The sequence below is a fragment of the Thalassophryne amazonica genome, chromosome 6 (genome assembly GCF_902500255.1).
Source record: "Thalassophryne amazonica chromosome 6, fThaAma1.1, whole genome shotgun sequence".
In the NCBI taxonomy this organism is placed as follows: domain Eukaryota; kingdom Metazoa; phylum Chordata; class Actinopteri; order Batrachoidiformes; family Batrachoididae; genus Thalassophryne; species Thalassophryne amazonica.
Window position 1 is genome coordinate 117,592,782 of NC_047108.1, and position 21,872 is coordinate 117,614,653.

Genomic DNA, 21,872 nt, shown 5'->3' on the forward strand with positions numbered 1-21,872 from the left:
CATGTACCAAGACATCTACGTTCTGCTGCAAAGATATCAGCATCGCCTAGAGACCTCACAACTTCATGAACTCTAACTGGGCACTTCTCAACCTTAAAGCCCAAAGACCCAGACAGCCACTGTTAAGATAAGGGAGCTCAAAGTCCAAAGTTGTCCAAAGTGTCCAAATCTACTCATATGAAGAGATCCAGTCACACAGCGGAGGCGATGCTGGTGTATGTGGGGGTGCTACTGGTGGACACAGTGTAAAATGACTATCTATGTTCCTCTATGATTACTCGTCCAACCCAGTTTCAAACTGTCCGGTCAAATCAGTGCTAACATGAAACTTTGTTCAAAATCCTATTTTGACTGGAAATCTATCACATCGCAGGAGTCTGAGGGGTTAATTAGCAGGATTTTAACACTTTTTTACTCATCAAAGCTCATTACTGTGATGAGCAGCTCATGTCTTTAAATGTTTTAAATGTTTAATCTTTACAAAAACCGAGAGGTACACTGAATATTTCGTCTTACCCACAAGTGCTACAAAAAAAAAAAAAAAAAACTACATTATCATATCAAAGACATCCCCTCCTTTGTGGGAAAGAAAAATCTGCATTTGATGATTTCAGTCAAGCACATCCCTTTAGGGCCTGGTGAGCAGATACCATCAATGAATAAACTGCAAAATAATGGAGAGGGAAACCATAAAAATCCTTCATCAAGGACCATTAAGAGCTTTCTGAGAAAAAGGATCCTTCGTCCAATGTGGGTATATGTGTGTGTGTGGGGGGGGGGGCACCTCTGCCTGAAAGGAGGCATAAATATGTGCAGTACTGCTGCATGGTAGCCCTTGGCACAAGAAAAGAGCTTGTCACAAATAAGCTCCAGCAGTCATAGCTAAATTTACGATGACAGTACACTACATGATGCAGTGATATACAATGTCTAATAATTGCTACAAGAAGCATTACAACAAATAAAACTTGTTCTTGCTGCAGACTCACAGAAATACTAGTTTTCTTGTGTAGGATTTTCAGTGCCGCTGTAGTGAACCTTTGAGTGGCTTCAGCTGAGGTTATGAACCCTCCTCCTACTCACCATAGAAAGATAGTTTTCCTTTAACAGAGTTTCTTCCTCTGCTGTTTTCTGCCACACATTCATAGATTCCTGCATCCTCTTGTTGGAAGTATGGGATCTCCAAAACTCCACTGGCTCGGTTTATGTCCACCTTCCTGCCAAAGGAGGCTCCATCCACTCGTCTCCAGCTGATCATTGGCACCGGGCTAAAGGCATGATGGAAACACAAGAAACAGCAATGTCGCCAAAATTTAAGAAGGTTTTCAATTATTCTAAGACATTAAAAATGCTTTTTGTGTCAAAACACCCAGAAATCACATAAATCCCTAATTACACATTTTGCAAATGCAGTGTGGTGCACAGGAAAGAGTCATTACAAATCAGCTCATGGCTCTTTGTGCATTAACTCGGATTTTAGATTGGTCAGGAAGGAAGAGAAATTAGTCCAGTACATGATAAAAACACTAAATCTGCAGGAAATTATCTTGCTGTATGGACAGATGTGTTGAATTAAGATTGTTAAATCTAGAATAAGGATGCTGAACACTTAAAATAAAGTATTAATCCTTAAAACAAGATAATCTAAAGTTTTGTTGTTTTTTTTTGTTTTTTATCTTGGTACACTGCAAATTATTTGGGTCTTACCAAGATTAAAAGAAAAAAAAACATTAGATTTAGCAGTGTTAGATAATTTCACTTGTTTTAAGGGTTAATTTCTTATTTTAAGTGTTCGACATGCTTATTTCTACAGTAGATGTAACAGTCTTAATTTAGGAGATCTTGTCAAGTGAAATGATCTGTCCATGCAGAAAGATAATTGCCCTTACACTTAGTGTTTTTAATCTTGGTTTTAGACACCCCTTTTTTGCAGTGCACAGCTTGACGCTGGTGAGAGTCGATGACTTCCCGTGTATAACGGTGGCCAGCAGGAGGTGCTGTGCAATGAAGTAAACCTCACCCCCTGGTGCCAAAAACAAAACAAAACAAAAACAAAAATACATTGGAGCGACACACTTGGGATTTAGCCTTGTGGTTTGCCTGCCGGTGACTGTGAGCTTGAGTCCAGTGAGGGACAGTGCAGGTAACATCTGGATGTGATGCCAGTCAGCACTGGGCACAGCCAGCCTAAGAGTTAGCTTTGATAAGCACTAATCTGCTTACTGAAAAATTACCCATGAAAATACCAGAAACAAATGTATGACTTGAGGGTTTACAAATATCTTTGACCATTAGACTTTATTCACAAAAATGTTTGTGACTGAAAAAGAACAGAACTAAATTTAGTCCATGCCAAATGGTCCATTAATGGTTTTCAACGTTAGCTGAAAAGTTAATCTGCTACAGAAAACATACCTGTGAAAATGCTAAACCCATAAACTGCTATCATGATCTGCTAACTTTTACGATATTAATTTAGCTTTGGTTCAATTTCAATGTATTTTTCAAAGTATTTTATTTATATAGCACCAAATCACAACAGAATTGCCTCAAGGTGCTTCACACAAGTAAAGTCTAACTTTACCAACCCCAAGAGCAAGCACACAGCTGACAGTGATAAGAAAAAAACACCCTCTGATGATTTGAGGAAAAAACCTCAAGCAGACCAGACTCAAAGGGGTGACCCTCTGCTTGGGCCATGCTATCGACACAATTGACAGTACAAATATACAGGAAATTTTGGGAGCCCATGCTGGTGCACATTGGCTTGTTTATTTTGTCTCTAAAAACATGAAAAACAGATGAAACTTTAATATACAGAGAGATTCTTAATACACACAGAGATGCCCAAAAAGGTTTAACGTGCCAAGATCAGATAGTGGTCCAGATGTAGACTCTAGATTCATCTACATGTTTTGTTCCTCTCGATCAGAGGTTTCAAACTCATTCCAGAAAGGGCAAAGAGGGTGCAGGTTTTGTTTGCAACCACCCACTTCACCCCAGGTGATTTCACTGATTAACTGATTACAGTTGCTCAAAGTGAAATCACCTGGTGAGTGAGTGGTTTCAAAGAAAGCTTGCACCCTCTTGGCCCTTTCTGGAACGGGTTTGAGACCTCTGCTCTGGATTTGTGAGGAACAAAACACATGAAAATTCATTAAGGTATATCTTCTATTATACATTCCAAATCTAAGGTGGAACTCTACTAGTGTTTACTAAGGTACACCTAAATATCTAAAAAAAAAAAAAAAAAAAAAAAAAAAAAAAAAGAGAGAGAGCAGAGCCACTTAGGTCCCTGGTCTTGAGAACCAGGGATTGGTAGGGCGAAAAGCTTTTTTATCCAATGGGAACCAGTGTTGTATAGTAATGAAGTAAAAATACTTCACTACTGTACTTAAGTACGTTTTGGGAGACTTTGTACTTTACTTGAGTTTTTTAAATTCAGCTTACTTTCACTTTTACTTCACTACATTTCCGACCTTAATTGAATACTTCTACTCCGATACATTTTCTATGCGCCATGCCGTTACTCGTTACAAACAAAAAAACAACACACACACACGAAAAAAGTTGTGTTTTCACCCAGAGAACCACTGATTACTAGTGACTGCAACGAAGTCAGGCCGATTTGTCATGAGGCATGTCCGGTAGGCTTTTTTGCAGTTGCGCACTTGTTTATCAGGAAAATGAACATTTCTCTGCATTGATTACAGATCTGCAGCGGGTCTGTAATCAACTTTTCTGCTGTGCAGCTTTGCTTTGAACCTTGAACCAATCGAAGCAGTGATTCGCAGATCGAAGCAGTGCTTCGATCTATGATTCGTGGATTGATTGCTATATTTCACTTTATCCTAATTTTTCCCTGCTAAAACCCCGAAGAGCATATGTCTGTGAGTAATATTTAATATTTTTATGTTAAACCGACCTGTTATGGTCTTCTGAAACAGTTGATAGATGTATTTTATAACTTAAAAACGGGACCGATGCTAACACGTTAGCATGTCTATGGAGTTTTCAATGTTAAGTTAGCATTAAGCTGTTCGCATCAGCACGTTTGTGTTGATTTGTTTTCTGTATAATTAATGGCTCAGTGTTCGTTGTTGTAAAAGAGTCAAATTGTATTTTTTAATTTATTTTTATTCATATAGTAACAAAAATAATAGTCTACATAATAGACACTAATAGTCAATAATAAACTAATAATGTTACAATATAATTTTAGAGAAAGAGACAAAAAGAACCTAATGAAACAAAACACAACAGAAAAGATAAAACCATGTAACAATGAAAATAAATAAATACATATAGAAATAAATAACTCTTTCCTGTGAACACCTAGTGAGTAGCCTACTCTCATTAGGTTTTGAAACCTTGTTTCTGAAGTGTTTTTGTGTGATGTGCACAATTTTCAGTATTTTGACTAATACTACCAGTCATTTACAAGCCTAGATAAACTTTAATATAAAAAAAATCAGTCAGATTTTGATTATTAACATTTACTTGTACTTTTACTTTCAATACTTGAGTACATTTAGTTGTACATTACTTGTCATACTTAGTACAAGTACAATAAATACTAGATACTTTAAGACTTTTACTTGAGTAGCATTTCAGTCAGTTACTTGAACTTCTACCAAAGTTATTTTTTTAATGGGTATCTGTACTTTTACTTAAGTGTGATTTTCCGGTACTTTATACAACACTGATGGGAACTCTCCCTACCCACCTAAGCGGCTCAAGAATATGGACAGCATAAGTGACATTTACGCAATCAGGGCAGTTAACAACATATACAAGAAATATAGTTACTAATACATAATATTATAGGAGTATTATATAATTATATAATATTATAGGAGTTAGCTCCTGAATCCTAAGTGTTCATACAGGAGACGATTGTAGTATACATCTACCTAGTTTGTTGACTTGTTGTAAAAGTAAATTATAGCTCATAGGCTAAGATGTAAATCTGGTTCTGTTATTATAGAAACAGAAGCTATGATGTAATGTGTTTTAGGTTTCTATCTAACGTTCATCCTGCTAGCTAGGTTATGGATTGCTACTACAGGAAGACAAATTCCATCCTCTGCATGCTTTCTAATGGAAACCCCAAACTTAGATGCTATCTATTGATACCTATTAAAAAACCCTTTAAACTGAAGAATCATTAAAAATCTACACCATGTAAAATAAAACTGCAAACCCGAAAGTAGGCTAACTATAGCTAGATGAGCTACTGTTAAATTAGTCGTTAACTAGCCTAGCACACCTTGCAGCCAACAAAGCTGAGCAAAGCCGGTAACTGGCATAATAGAGCATAATAGAGTCGCTTCACCCTACAGTAACGGCTGTAGCAACAAATACATACAACAACTGTAAACAAAAGTGTGTATTAACATGACAAACAGCAATAGCAGAACTAAATTTAGTCAAAACTAATTGGTCAATTAATGGTTTTCATTGTTAGCTGAAAAGCTAATCCACTACTGAAAATGTTAGCTTTGATAATAATAGTGGTATTGTGCCAGTCCATTGCTGGTTACTTCCCAAATAAAGCTGATAGCCATTTACAGCTCGGTGGAAACGGGTGATGCAGATCAGCTATCTTGTCCAAACACAGACAGGAAGCCTGAAGCACACCATGGGAATCAAAACCCGGTCTACATATCCAACTCCCATTGTACAAAGCCACCCACTCTGCATTAGATAGACTTACTGACAAACTGTTCAAGCACATGACTAATGGTGTAGTTCTAAAACGGAATGATTATAATGCACGGCAGGACTTACTTTCCAAGTGCAAAACATTCTAGCTGCACAGTGGAGCTCTTGGCAACAGGAATGACTTCTGGAAATTGCACTTCAATCTTTGGCTCGTATTCACCCATTACACCTGGAGTGAGAGTACTCAACATAATTAGTGACATTCATGTTGAGAATTGACATTTTTTTTTTAAGCACAAAGCCTGAAAAGTTCAGTAAAATAGAAAAACCAAAATGAGTAACTCTTTTTGAACTCATCATTGTGGGTAAGCAGGGTGCCTTCATACCATCAACCCGCAGCACTAGAGGTGTCGGTGGTCCTTCAACACTGCTTTTAGTAACTGTGTTTGTAACTACACATGTGTAGTTGCCAACATCAGAGGGTTCCACTTTGGCAATATAAAGGTTGCCTGTATTCTGGGAAACAAATCTCCGTGTGTCCTGAATGACAAACGATGGGTACTCGTTGAAGATCCATGTGAAGGTAAGTTCTGCAGACAGAAGTGGAGAAAAAGCAGACGTGAGGTTTTACAGGTTCACTGTGTTAGACTGATGACACTGTGGGTAGAAAAGACTGGATTTTCACATCAGGAATCGTCTGGCACTTCTGCAGCATCGTGCTTCAGAATGTTGATCAGAAAAATGGGGCGTGTGGTGAGAGTGCCTCATATTAACCCTTCCATTATTACAGACTAATCAAGCACATTTGAGTGAGACATTTAGGTCTAATCTACTTCAGCGGAGCTGATCAGTCAGCAGTAAGGGATCGGGGATGAGGACGTGCTGGCAAAATGTCCAAAGTCACTTTCATACATGGATGGAGACACAGATAAATCTTGTTTCTACAGTCAACCTGACAGGATCAACCTGGGTCAGGCAGCCCATGTTATCAACCCTCCTCTCAACCTGGTTTATGTGATCCGGATGTCAAAATGACCTCACTGCATCATCACTTCAGCTCTGTACTACTGACAATGGGCCTCTCACGATGTAGCTTGGACATTGCATCAAAATGATCTTCAGATGATTTTGCTTTATTTTTACCAACTTTAATTATGGAAGAGCTTCCCATTGTTCCCAATGGAAGCAGAAAAAACACCTTGCAGAAAGAGAAAAGATGACAATGATCACAACACAGACAACATAATAAAACACTGAGACAACAATAAAAAAATAAAGTACCTACACTATACACACAGACCAGAGAACCACAAAACTATTGATAGACAGCATAAAATAAAAAGGTTTTAAGATTAATGTTAAAAGTTTCAATCAAAACGGACTTTCACATGTCAGCTGGCAGATTGTTCAACAAAGCAGCAGAATGGCATGCAAACGCTCTGAGGCCTGCCGTCGTCTTAGCCTGAGGTTGAACATATGTAAACACAAAATTGGCAATATCATATTGTCTGCAAATTATGTACAACTGGCTTGACAGCAGATGCACAAACACAGTTGTGCTCTGTAGGAATTATTGATCTGCAACAATGCAGAATGCAAAAAAAAAGTGTTTTTTCGAATGTGTGATGCCCTGCTGAACATATTTCATGCACTATTTTGAACATAAGCAAGCATTACATTTTGACAATCAACTTCAATCAACTTTTTTCTTGTATAGCGCCAAATCACAACAAACAGTTGCCCCAAGGCGCTCCACATTGCAAGGCAAGGCCATACAATAATTATGAAACACAGTCTACGTCTAAAGCAACATAACCAAGGGATGGTCCAGGGTCACCCGATCCAGCCCTAACTATAAGCCTTAGCGAAAAGGAAAGTTTTAAGTCTAATCTTAAAAGTAGAGAGGGTATCTGTCTCCCTGATCTGAATTGGGAGCTGGTTCCACAGGAGAGGAGCCTGAAAGCTGAAGGCTCTGCCTCCCATTCTACTCTTACAAACCCTAGGAACTACAAGTAAGCCCGCAGTCTGAGAGCGAAGCGCTCTAATGGGGTAATATGGTACTACGAGGTCCCTAAGATAAGATGGGACCTGATTATTCAAAACCTTATAAGTAAGAAGAAGAATTTTAAATTATATTCTAGCATTAACAGGAAGCCAATGAAGGGAGGCCAACACGGGTGAGATATGCTCTCTCCTGCTAGTCCCCGTCAGTACTCTGGCTGCAGCATTCTGAACCAACTGAAGGCTTTTTAGGGAACTTTTAGGACAACCTGATAATAATGAATTACAATAGTCCAGCCTAGAGGAAATAAATGCATGAATTAGTTTTTCAGCATCACTCTGAGACAAGACCTTTCTGATTTTAGAGATATTGCGTAAATGCAAAAAGGCAGTCCTACATATTTGTTTAATATGCGCTTTGAATGACATATCCTGATCAAAAATAACTCCAAGATTTCTCACAGTATTACTAGAGATCAGGGAAATGCCATCCAGAGTAACGATCTGGTTAGACACCATGCTTCTAAGATTTGTGGGGCCAAGTACAATAACTTCAGTTTTATCTGAGTTTAAAAGCAGGAAATTAGAGGTCATCCATGTCTTTATGTCTGTAAGACAATCCTGCAGTTTAGCTAATTGGTGCGTATCCTCTGGCTTCATGGATAGATAAAGCTGGGTATCATCTGCGTAACAATGAAAATTTAAGCAATACCGTCTAATAATACTGCCCAAGGGAAGCATGTATAAAGTGAATAAAATTGGTCCTAGCACAGAACCTTGTGGAACTCCATAATTAACTTTAGTCTGTGAAGAAGATTCCCCATTTACATGAACAAACTGTAATCTATTAGACAAATATGATTCAAACCACCGCAGCGCAATGCCTTTAATACCTATGACATGCTCTAATCTCTGTAATAAAATTTTATGGTCAACAGTATCAAAAGCAGCACTGAGGTCCAACAGAACAAGCACAGAGATAAGTCGACTGTCCGAAGCCATAAGAAGATAATTTGTAACCTTCACTAATGCTGTTTCTGTACTATGATGAATTCTAAAACCTGACTGAAACTCTTCAAATAGACCATTCCTCTGCAGGTGATCAGTTAGCTGTTTTACAACTACCCTCTCAAGAATCTTTGAGAGAAAAGGACGGTTGGAGATTGGCCTATAATTAGCTAAGATAGCTGGGTCAAGTGATGGCTTTTTAAGTAATGGTTTAATTACTGCCACCTTAAAGGCCTGTGGTACATAACCAACTAACAAAGATAGATTGATCATATTTAAGATTGAAGCATTAAATAATGGTAGGACTTCCTTGAGCAGCCTGGCAGGAATGGGGTCTAATAAGCATGTTGATGGTTTGGATGAAGTAACTAATGAAAATAACTCAGACAGAACAATCGGAGAGAAAGAGTCTAACCAAATACCGGCATCACTGAAAGCAGCCAAAGATAACGATACATCTTTGGGATGGTTATGAGTAATTTTTTCTCTAATAGTCAAAATTTTGTTAGCAAAGAAAGTCATGAAGTCATTACTAGTTAAAGTTAATGGAATACTCAGCTCAATAGAGCTCTGACTCTTTGTCAGCCTGGCTACAGTGCTCAATGTATGTACTACATGTATGTATGTACTACAGTTTGCAGAAATGGGACACAACGTGGTCCTTTGTCAGTGGTACCAACTCCGTTTTAACTTCCAATGCATTTAACATGCACTCAACACATGCTGAGAAATTACAGAAAAAGGAAAAACATGTGCTTCCCTAATTTATACCACTTTATTTTCTTTTTTTAACCTTTTCGATTTAGATCTTCTCAGTGTTTATTACTCAATTTAGTGGGTTGTTTTTTTTTTGCCTGTACATTTATTTTAAAAATCAGCATACAGTAATACTGTTCACCTCCCTTTGAGACTGTCATGCAGCAGCAGAAGACCTTAAATCATCTGTAAGCTGCAGATGTAACACAGCAGAACTGTGCAATACCCCATAAAACCAAAGACTTTTGGATCATGTTATTCAGTCTGGTAGCATCTAGACTTCTATTCATCATCCTTGATAACAAGATTCTGGGAAAGACTCCCAGTACTATCAACCAAATGGAGTGAAGTCAGAGAGGCTTTGCACCAACAATCAGCAACATTATAAAAACGAATGATGGTGTGTTGACATATTGACACAGGGATAGATTGCTCTGGACCATATTGCATCCCTGTCCCAAAAGCAATCTTGGCTGTTGGTAGAAACTTGTCTAAGCGATGACTCTGCACTACAGTACAGCAAATAATTGAGACACGAGTTGGACACTCATTTACGGACTCAGTATTCTTCCCTTCTTGTCTTTAAGGGGGTGTGAGGAATGCCTGGGTTTGACATCTGAACACTGTAAAATCACAATTTGACACAGAAGACATTTTAAAAATATATAATAGAAAAAATAACAGGAATGCAGAAGGTTCAGCTGTTTCTTTTTGACTGGACCACTTGGTACTAATTCCATGTCAGTTCCAATTTTTTATTTTTTCTCAAAATTCTGCAAAAATCAGTCCAATGAAATTTTCTATTTCACAATACACCAAACAAAATATACAAGAAATTGTTCACTCGGATGACATTTTCCTAAATATCTTCATAAAGCATGCACATGTATAGTTGAGCGCATAAATATTTGGACAGCGGTACAATTTTGCAACTGTTCCACTGTATGCCATCACAAAGTTAACTTCAACTTTAACTCAAAGGGTTCAGCAAAAATATTGCACCATTAAGGGGTTACAGCCTTAAAAATAAAAAAAAAATACATAGCTCCATTATTTTCAGTGGCAACAAGTAATTTAACAAATTGAATATGAGAAAAAAAAACATTAGTTTGCCAGAAGGCACATGGGATACTTGAGCCTAGATTGGATCTGTTTTTGTTGAATGAAAATCCTTCTCTGCTCCACTCCACCATAAAGGAGACAGAGGGTTCTACAGACCGGTGTCTCCAATCACAGCCACAGAAGCTTAAAATTCATGTACAGTTGTCATGGATGTCTTGGTGGCTTCCCTCACTTCTTGTTGTATGGGCCGCCGAAGAGGAGATACTGCTGGCCCACCACCAGAGGGGGCCCTGCCTGTTGGCAGGTTTCAGGCACCAGAGGGCGCACTGGCCAGGTGGATCCACCAGGTGCACCGTATCAGCTGTCAGTCATCTAAACTCATCATCATCTCATCTATGAAAGCCTGGGAGAGACACCACTACTCTGCTGAGTTATCAGCTTACCATACAGGTAAACCTACTCAGCCGTTTTGTGCCATACGCACATTCATTGTAACTGAAGTCTTTGCAGTTGTGACTTATACTTGCAGCTTGTAGCCGAGTTTGTGGAAGTTGGAGGAGTTGGTGTCCCCACTCCTAACTTCTTACTTACTAAGTATAACCATTGACACTGCACGTTCTCCAGTTTTCCTCTGCACTCTGGGAGTATCAGGATTTATTCCTTCAGGAGGATATCTGTGAGTTGCTGACTGTTTGCTGGGTGTACACACACCCACCTTAACCTGTTTTGTTCCTGCCAGCAGTACCGGGTCTGACAGCCCCGGGCGGTGGCCACCTGGGGAATCAGGACTTGGCAGCTCTGGTGTATTGCAGGTCTCCGTTGGCGGTGGAACTTCGTGGGTTCCGGCTCTTCTCTGGATAGGCGTCTCCTACCCTCGGGCCTGCCCACGCGTCACCGTTTTGGATATTTAAGTGTTGTTGCACATTTGCAGAATAAATTGTTATTTATTTGTAATTCCTATTGACCGTTCATTTATGCCCCCTGGCGTGGGTCCATGCATTCACTTTCCCAACACTTCTCTCCTTTTTGCACAGTCTCTCCACACATCAGACAGATTTAGCATACAATACCATACTGATTGTATTTCTTAACAATTGATGTTACTGAATTCTAAAACATATTCAGTGGCTTGGAAATGTTCATGTATCCATCGCAATATCAGTGTAAAGAAAACAGCCATAAAAGTATTAAAAAAACGAGTATAATAACAAATACATAAAATAAATAAAAAAAAGTATAATAAAAAAATATGAGTATTTACAATAATACTCATATTTTGTTTGTTTGATGATATACGGGCTCTTAAAATTGAGGGACTGTGTATAACCAGAGCATCAGTGACACATAGCTCATCCAGTTTTATTCTCCAAACTATCTGATGATATACTGCAAATAAAATTCTTTACCAATAGCTGTAAATCAGTTTATCAGCAATTTTAGCATTTACACTATTGTGCATATACACTCCTACATAAAGCTCTCAAATATGAAAGAAACTTGATCTTTTTTGGCAGAGTTACTTTTGAAAATTTGTTCAGTGTTAAAGATGGGGATTTTTCAAATTTTCCAAGATTTTGCTTGATTGTGTCCTTTGACCTTGAAAATTTTCTTGCCTATCAGGATATGAATCTTTATTAAAAATTTCATAATGATATATGAAAACTGGTTGGCTCCAGGCGGTTCACAAACAAACAGAGAGGGGTGAAAACAACCTCCAACACTGTTGGCGGAGGCATACGTGTGGGAGGTGGGGGCAACCGCCCCCCCTGGGGTCGGCAAAATGCTCAAATTCGGGCAGATGGGCTGGGAAATTCGGGCATGGGTCGTGTCAAGGAAAATATGTTTATGTCTAAAAAATATTCCAAAGGCCAAAAAAAAAAAAAAAAAAAAACTGATGATAAAATTTTACTCAAAAGTGTGATGACCATCATCAGTGCAGAAGTAGAACAGATGTCTTCAACTCTATAGTGTATATATATATATATATATATATATATATATATATATATATATATATATATATATATACTCAACAAAAATATAAACGCAACACTTTTGGTTTTGCTCCCATTTTGTATGAGATGAACTCAAAGATCTAAAACTTTTTCCACATACACAATATCACCATTTCCCTCAAATATTGTTCACAAACCAGTCGAAATCTGTGATAGTGAGCACTTCTCCTTTGCTGAGATAATCCATCCCACCTCACAGGTGTGCCATACCAAGATGCTGATTAGACACCATGATTAGTGCACAGGTGTGCCTTAGACTGCCCACAATAAAAGGCCACTCTGAAAGGTGCAGTTTTGTTTTATTGGGGGGGATACCAGTCAGTATCTGGTGTGACCACCATTTGCCTCATGCAGTGCAACACATCTCCTTCGCATCATCTGTGAAGAGAACACCTCTCCAACGTGCCAAACGCCAGCGAATGTGAGCATTTGCCCACTCAAGTCGGTTACGATGACAAACTGGAGTCAGGTCGAGACCCCGATGAGGACGACGAGCATGCAGATGAGCTTCCCTGAGATGGTTTCTGACAGTTTGTGCAGAAATTCTTTGGTTATGCAAACCGATTGTTTCAGCAGCTGTCCGAGTGGCTGGTCTCAGACGATCTTGGAGGTGAACATGCTGGATGTGGAGGTCCTGGGCTGGTGTGGTTACACGTGGTCTGCGGTTGTGAGGCTGGTTGGATGTACTGCCAAATTCTCTGAAACGACTTTGGAGACGGCTTATGGTAGAGACATGAACATTCAATACACGAGCAACAGCTCTGGTTGACATTCCTGCTGTCAGCATGCCAATTGCACGCTCCCTCAAATCTTGCGACATCTGTGGCATTGTGCTGTGTGATAAAACTGCACCTTTCAGAGTGGCCTTTTATTGTGGGCAGTCTAAGGCACACCTGTGCACTAATCATGGTGTCTAATCAGCATCTTGGTATGGCACACCTGTGAGGTGGGATGGATTATCTCAGCAAAGGAGAAGTGCTCACTATCACAGATTTAGACTGGTTTGTGAACAATATTTGAGAGAAATGGTGATATTGTGTATGTGGAAAAAGATTTAGATCTTTGAGTTCATCTCATACAAAATGGGAGCAAAACCAAAAGTGTTGCGTTTATATTTTTGTTGAGTGGGCACAATTCCGATAATCCGATAACAGATAATTATCGAAGATAATGTTTTCATTATCAGATTATCTTTTTAGATAACTTTAAAAACCATTATCGGGCCAATTATCTTCCAATTAATTTTTGTCTGGTAACTTTTAGACCGATAAACAAAGCTGAACAGCGACAAGCATTTTTAAAATTTAAAATCAATTCAGCACCTACCTGTTAAAAGTTTTGTAACAGATGGACAGTTATACCCTCTACTGACAGAAGTGAGCTGTTTCTATGAAAAACATCTCTATCCTCTGTAGACAAAGGCGAAATGGCCAAAAAAATAAAAATAAATAAATAATAATAATTTCCTTTAACACCATACCGATATACTGGCAATATCACCTAAGTCATCCAGAGGCATACATTTTAACTTATGGTTCAAATTTTAACCAAACTAATTTTGGACAAGTTATTTAAAATTACTGTCATGTTTGAAGTTTTATAAAGTGAAAATATCAGATATATGATTTAGTTTTAAAGTAATATGCTAATTTTTAAGGTTTTGTGAGCACATGCTGTGCCCAGCAGTGCATTATGGGTAGGATGATGTAATCTCAGTACGATCACGACAGGAGAATTGCATTTCAGACACTCTGTTCAGGCTCCATGGACAACAGCATTAAACTCTACTGCCTAAAACTCTCTTGAATATATTCTCTGGGTTTATAGACGTTGTTATTGTATTTACGTTTGTTAAATTCCACGCATTTTAAATGTAGCAGACAGGGATTATCTGGAAACTCTACTGCCATCTACTGGCCAGTAGTGTTCATGGCAGTATTCGCCCTAAGTACTAAGTGTCTGGGCACCAAATCAACCTTTTGGCTTTGCAAATGGCTTTTTTTTTTTTTTTTTTTTTTACAAATGAAGTTTAAAAACTAAACAAAACAACAGCAAAAAAATAAATAAATAAAATAAAATAAAATTACAAGACAGCTCTGTGGTGTTTGCACAGGCACAGTGCGAGCGGTTAGATGCATGTAGCTCTTCAGCAGCAGGATACCCTCACGACAGCCGACCAGAATAATATCAAACAGGTTTGTTTTTCATTGGACCATACGATCGGCGATCAGGAGGTGGTCCTGAGATGTTAAACGCAGCTTGTTACTCCATGTACACTACACGATGCAGGATGCGCGATTAACCTGAAACTCGGTCCAAAAAATTCCTGCATGAAAAATCATCTTGCACAGTGTAAAGCACATTTTACAACATCATAAAACATGCGCACATTCTCTCCACATGCAAAACATTGTGGGATGACACTTCCAGGGCTTCGTAAAAATGCCTGTTTTTACAAATTTAAAAAATGGAATATTTTACAAAAGCACATTTATCTGTAAACACCAACACATGACAGACGTCACATTAACGTGTTGGTTTACATAATGAATGACTGAGCCAATCAGTGTTTAGCAGAGGCACTTTTACCCTGAATCCTTTGCGATCTGTCTGTGTTTGTTACAAAATGTCAGAATTAGTGCATTATTCAACATTAAAAGATATATGTTATATTTTGACTTTGTACAAATGGTAAATGGACTGCATTTATATAGCGCTTTTCCATCTGTATCAGACGCTCAAAGCGCTTTACAATTATGCCTCACATTCACCCCGATGTCAGGGTGCTGCCATACAAGGCACTCACTACACACCGGGAGCAATAGGGGATTAAAGGCCTTGCCCAAGGGCCCTGAGTGATTTTCCAGTCAGGCTTATAAACCAAAACCATAAGTCAGCATGACTTTATTTTTCAAGACCTCCGGCTGACCGGAGTGTTGTGAGTGATAGAGAGTTGGCTTTCTTTCTCTTTTTGCTCTGTATGCACCACTCTGCATTTAATCATTAGTGATTGATCTCTGCTCTCCTCCACAGCATGTCTTTTTCCTGGTTCTCTCCCTCAGCCCCAACCAGTCCCAGCAGAAGACTGCCCCTCCCTCAGCCTGGTTCTGCTGGAGGTTTCTTCCTGTTAAAAGGGAGTTTTTCCTTCCCACTGTCGCCAAGTGCTTGCTCACAGGGGGTCGTTTTGACCGTTGGGGTTTTTCCGTAATTATTGTATGGCTTTGCCTTACAATATAAAGTGCCTTGGGGCAACTGTTTGTTGTGATTTGGTGCTATATAAATAAAATTGATTTGATTTGATTTGATTTTATGGCTGCTCTCAGAGTGCCTCTGTGCCAAGAGCTCTGTAGTAAACAAGTGCTTCCAGCAGAGGCAGAATGTTCAAAGACAAAAGCGTGGTCTCATTGTTTGGGTCTGTTGTTACTTTAATATTACTAGAAGCTATTGTGGCATTAAAACTTAAATTTGTTGTATTAGTAGTTGTAAATGTACCAGAGACAATATTGGAATTTATCTGTTATCGGTTATCTGTTACTTCCGATACGTTTTTGGGTGGTTTATTGTTTTATCTTTATCGAAGATAACTTTTCAGTTATCTGATTATCTGTTATCGAAGTTAATTTTTTGGTTATCTGTGCCCACCACTATATATATATATATATATATATATATATATATATATATATATATATATATATATATATATATATATATATATATATATATATATACAAGGTCTATTAGAAAAGTATCTAAAAGTAAAAGTATTCATCCGCACGTCTGTCTCAATGTGCCGAAAAAGTGCTGATGTCCACGTCTTTTCACAATTCCTGTGCTAGTCAGACGATGTCCCGGATAAAACACAGCGTCCAGTTTGGAAATGAACGGCACATTCCACTGTTACAGGAGTTTTTGTCATGGAAAGAGGAGCGTGATGCACGAAGCCTCCGCTCGGCTTTCCATGACAAAATCTCTTGTTAAAAGTGAAATCTGCTGGAAAATGGTTGATGTCCAGTTCTTGTGATAACCAGGGAAATGGCACACGATGGTCACGGATCCAGACAGCCATCCGTTTAGAAATGAAATGGTCGTTCAGCCTGTCGATGGTGGCTTCAGGCGCGGCGCGCCCCACAGCCGCTGGGGGCCATCCTTAAAGTGACAGTAACACTCCTTATTCTCTACCAAGCCCGTAACATTTTCACCGAAAGTCAGATAAATTTTTCTAATGATTTCCAGTTGCCAGTCTCTAACAGTTTCTGAAAAAATTCTGATGGAAAAAAAGCCCATATCATTATGTATATCATGTATTGTAATGGTTTTAGGAGCCACGAATTTCAGAAACCTGCTGGGGGGTTTCTGAAATTCGGGCAAATTTGGTGTGCCCCCCCCCCCCCCAAAAAAAAATAGACCCCTCCTCCTACGCCTATGCGTGGAGGTAAAAACAGCAGCTGACGGAGGAGAAGCATTTTGGATGAATTTCACTGTTTTCACCAAAAAAAAAAAAAAAAAGTCACAGAAAGTTTTACCCCAGACTCAAAATTCAAAAATTTGCCAAGGATTAATTGTGAACAGTGCTGAGAGGAATCAAAGGAAACCATCAAAAATTCAAATATATGAGAAACTGAAGGTGATGAAGCATAAAATGTAAAACGTGCATTTTCCCAAAAATCCAAAATTTCAATTTTGGTGTTGGCTTGGTGGCCTTTCTGTGTGGAGTTTGCGTGTTCTCCCCGTATTTGCGAGTTCCCTCCTGGTGCTCCACCTTCCTCCCACATCCAAAGTGTAACACCTCCTTCCACGAACAGAGAAAGTGCAGCTGCCATCAAAGGAAACTGCCATATATTTAATTCATTATTTTGATACTCTTGTAAAAAGGCAATCACATCAACACATCAACTCGGTGGACGCCAATATCAAATTCACATGTGAGGATGCCAGAAACAACCATTTAGCCTTCTTGGACTGTGATGTTATGATTGGAGAGAACAGGCAGCTCCAGATAGGGGTTTACAGAAAACCCACGCACACTGACCAATATCTGCTCTTTGGCTCAAACCACCCCCTTGAACACAAGCTCGGGGTGATCAGGACGCTTCAACACAGAGCCCTACAGGTGCCCACAACTGCAGAGGGAAGGGCTAAAGAACAACAACTTGTCCGGAAAGCCCTCACAGTATGTGGGTACCCACGATGGTCCCTGGACAAAGTGCAGAGAAGTCCCAGAGAACAAAGAGACCAGATAGACAGGAGACGGAGACAAGAAGAAGAGGAGTGTCTCTCCCTTATTTAGCAAGAGTAGGGGAAAAACTACAGAGGATCTTCAGACAGCACAAAATCCCAGTTTACTTTAAACCGGTTAACACCTTGAGACAGAAATTAGTTCACCCTAAGGACAGGATCCCTAGTTACAAACAGAGCAATGTAGTGTATTCTATCAGATGTCAGGAAAACTGTAACGAACACTACATAGGTGAGACTAAGCAACCTTTACACAAAAAGCTATACCAGCACCGCAGAGAGGGCACCAGTGGACCTCAGTCTGCAGTTCATATCCACCTTAAAGACACTAACCACATGTTTGAGGACAAGGACGTTAAAATATTAGCCAGAGAGAAGAAATGGTTTGAGAGAGGGGTCAAGGAGGCATTCTTTGTGAAACGTTTGAAACCCAGCCTTAACCAGGGAGGGGGTCTGAGACACACTTTATCCCCTGTTTACAATGGGGTACTCAGGTCAAAGGAGTTTCAGTCTTTTATTCATGGTAATGAGTCATTCACGTCATCAGCAGAGTCGTCAAGGGAGCCATCAGGGGAGGGACAGCTGCCCTGTCATTAGGAGGGTGCTAACTAGAGCACAATAGGTGCTAATTAGAGCTATTGTTTAGTCACTAGCCTATAGCAGTCTGCCTCTCGGTAGGAGGGGTCTGGTTAGGTTTAAAACTCCAGCTTTTGTGACTTCTTGATTATTCTTCTCTACAAGAGTCAAGACAGAAGTCAGACCACCAGAGCAAGAATTTTAGCTGAGGAAGCTTCTGCGATTTGAAGCGAAACGTCCTCGCGTCAAGCAACCCAGTCCAGTCGAAGATTCAAGCTTCTCTACTATGTAAAAAAAAGAACGCCTTGCGATAAGCATTTATCGCAAAAACTCAGTAACGATCATGATTAAAGAGTCATCCGGGAGCATATAGTTTCAGCTTGCCACATCAATGAATGGAACCACACTCCCATCTAGTGGATATCCAGTGTGCGTGAGTGTGTATTTGTGAATCAGTAGGCATTTGTTTGTGGATCTGTGTGGATTTCGCGAAAATAATGTCTCAAAATTATGTCGCAGAGGAAAGCGATGAATGCGTGTAATTGGTGATCCACAAATGCTGAAACTCAATTCACAAATACAATTTCCAGTTTTACAAATGTAATTTTTTTTTTTTTTTTTTTTACAAATTAAGTTTTATATTTGCAAATACAACATTATTTGCAAAGACAAATTTACAAGTTACAAATATGAAATTTGCATTTGTGGATATCTGAACACATTTGCAAATCAATGATTATTTGTAGATCACCCTGCGTGCATTTACAAATATTAATGAGACAATTTTAACCCCATACAGCAATGCTCGTCTCGCTGGTAGCTGTCAGTGTTTTTTTTCCTGACAAAGCGCGTCTTTTTTTCTTCTGCTCTCGCCTCGTTCAGTGGAGTCTCCCTCCCAATTGCGTTTCCCTCCTTTTTCTCCTCTCCCACAAATACCAAGGGGTCGGTGTTCACCTTCCCTCTTTTCCTGAGATTTTCCAAATAAAACTCATCTACTTCCCTTCCAACCAAATCCACACTACACTTCCTTTTCACAATAAGAGCATGTATTTAACTCTTTTCTTTTAAGACATCATGAAATTTTAATTAATAACCATTTATATTAACTGTGTTACAAAACACATGCAGGTTAGGTGGACTGGAAACTTTAAATTGTCCGTAGGTGGGCGTGTGGGTGTGAATGTATTTATTTGTCTAAATGTGGCCCTCTGACAGACTGGCATCCTGTCCAGGGTGAACCCCGCCTCACGACCTATGACTGCTGGGATAGGCTCCAGCCCCTGGTGACCCTTACATGGAGTAGGTGGTTGAAGACGAGTAAGTGAGTGTGATGTTACTGTTAAACTCCATGAAGTAAAGCTGAAAGTCAACACTTCAATCATATTCAATTTTGTCACTTCAACAGAGGCTGTTTCAACTGTCCAAATACTTATGCACCTGACTGTCTGCACAGTGCTGCAGAGTGTGACCAAAAATCTGTCACATTTGTCTGTGTGTGTGTGTGTGTGTGTGTGTGTGTGTGTGTAGAGTCAATTTTTCCCGCCCACCTTCTGTGCAGAGCCGCCCCTACTCTGTCTCTGATGGACTCTGACCTTGATATTCATCCTCTCTGAATGTGGGTGGGAAGAACGGTGAATGTGTGAAACCACGCTTCCTGCTCCTCCTCCAGCGACATCATGACTGGCAGATTTTGCTGCCAGATCATCGATGCTCCAAAGTGATACTTTCTAAAAAAGCAGAAGGTGCCTTCTGGCAGAACGGTCAAGTTTTTTTTTTTTTTTTTTTTTTTTTGTTAGGATCACCATCTGTAAGTCACACAACATAACTGGTCTCACTTCTTCACAGCAGATCATCTGCCTCCATCCCACCCTGTCCTCTGCATCCTCTTCTGTCACACCAACCACCTGCATGTTCTCCTTCAGCACATCTATAAACCTCCTGCCTAGTGCCTCTCTCTTCACCATCCTTTTTCATCCCTCCTATGCACATGCACAAACCATCTTCATCTTGCTCCTATGACTGTCCTCCGAACTGTCCTACCTGCGTTATTCCTCCGATGCGCTCATTTCTACTCCTGTCCATTCTCATCACTCCAATGGAAAGCTGCTCTCATTACCATCTTGTAAACTTTCCGTTCCACTCTTGCAGAAACCTTCCTGCCACAAATCACTTCTGCCACTCTCCTCCACATCTCCACACTGCCTATGTTCTCTTCATCTCCTCTCCGTCACCCTCTCTCCATTACTCTGAACAGTTGTAGGGCTGGACAGAATGTCAATATGAGTTACATGGATAAATTTTAAAGGACATATGTAGATTGGACAATACATAACACCGATTTATCTTTGATGTTGCACAATGACCTGTTTTCCATTAAAGCCATTTGCTCTCCCTCCTCTCCAAGTCCATAGGATGTAGGCAGGCAGCTCTCTCTCAGAGTCTCAACCTCACCCCTTCTACGATTCCATGCAGTGTCTTTGTCAGACAGCAGTATGAGGCGGACATGGCACTGTTCAGCGTTTCTGCAATTTGGAGATATTTTAGATTTCAGATGAGGATCAAAGCGACATTATCTGCCAAATCTGCTGTACGGAAATTGTATCTAAAAGTAGCAGCATTAACAATCGATTCCATCATCTACAGCAGCAACACAAACTGAGCTGAAACAAAGCACTTTGCAAGTTTCATTGCACCTTATGAAAAGAAATGCCCCAAGTGGTGCAATATGACAAAGGTGGTGGTCTACCACATTGCTAAAGATATGCTATTGCAAGAGTGGAACAAGAAGGCTTTAAATGCCTATTAAAACAATCAAACTACTCTTATTTACATTTTTGTTATTTGTAGTTTAACTGCTCTTTGCTGAGCAGGAAATGAAAACCTGGAAGGATTACATTCGATATGTTTTAAATAAAAGTGACATCATCATCATTGCAGCCATCGTTGACTCTTGTAGAGAAGAATGAGAGTCAAGAGTCAAGACAGAAGTCAGACTACCAGAGCAAGAAATTTAGCTGAGGAAGCTTCTGCGATTAGAAGTGAAATGTCTTCGTGTCAAGCAACCCAGTCTAGTCGAAGATTCAAGCTTCTCTACTATTAAGCAGCATGTGTGTGCAGTAACAACAGGTTTACAATCCGGATCCAAACTAGGTCTTCTGACTTTCTGGATCCAGGGCAAGGACGAAAGGTTGCAGCCAAGATGCACCATTAAGTTTAGGCTTTGATTGGGGGCCCACTTCTACCCACTTGATCCTGAAAAGGATCAGTACCACAGTGATAGCAGTCTGGTAACCCTGACATGGGAGACTCATGGTACTACACTTTGCCCAAGGGTGCCCCAGAACAATGGTGACTAGGGCAAAGTGACATTCTTTCCAAAACCCTGGAACTACAGAACCAGGGCATCATCACCAGACGCAGTTTAAAGTCTAATCCAGGATGACTGTGACGTCATACATGCAGCACTGAGTTAAAGCATAAAATTTAGCCCATTTTGTATTAATGCATCCTCTCGTTCACGCACATGCTCCCGCTCTCACTCCTACTGACTTT

General features: G+C 39.7%; 1 protein-coding gene across 1 annotated transcript in view; it reads right to left on the minus strand.

The window, feature by feature from the left end:
- Positions 1–21,872, minus strand: part of cntn3a.1 (contactin 3a, tandem duplicate 1) — a 439,231-nt gene that overhangs the window by 192,563 nt on the left and 224,796 nt on the right. The window contains exons 6-8 of the mRNA XM_034173228.1: positions 6,051–6,254; positions 5,791–5,893; positions 1,084–1,268 (exon numbers count right to left, since the gene is read on the minus strand). Coding sequence (XP_034029119.1) covers positions 1,084–1,268; positions 5,791–5,893; positions 6,051–6,254 — 492 coding nt within the window. The remainder of the gene's footprint in view (positions 1–1,083; positions 1,269–5,790; positions 5,894–6,050; positions 6,255–21,872) is intronic.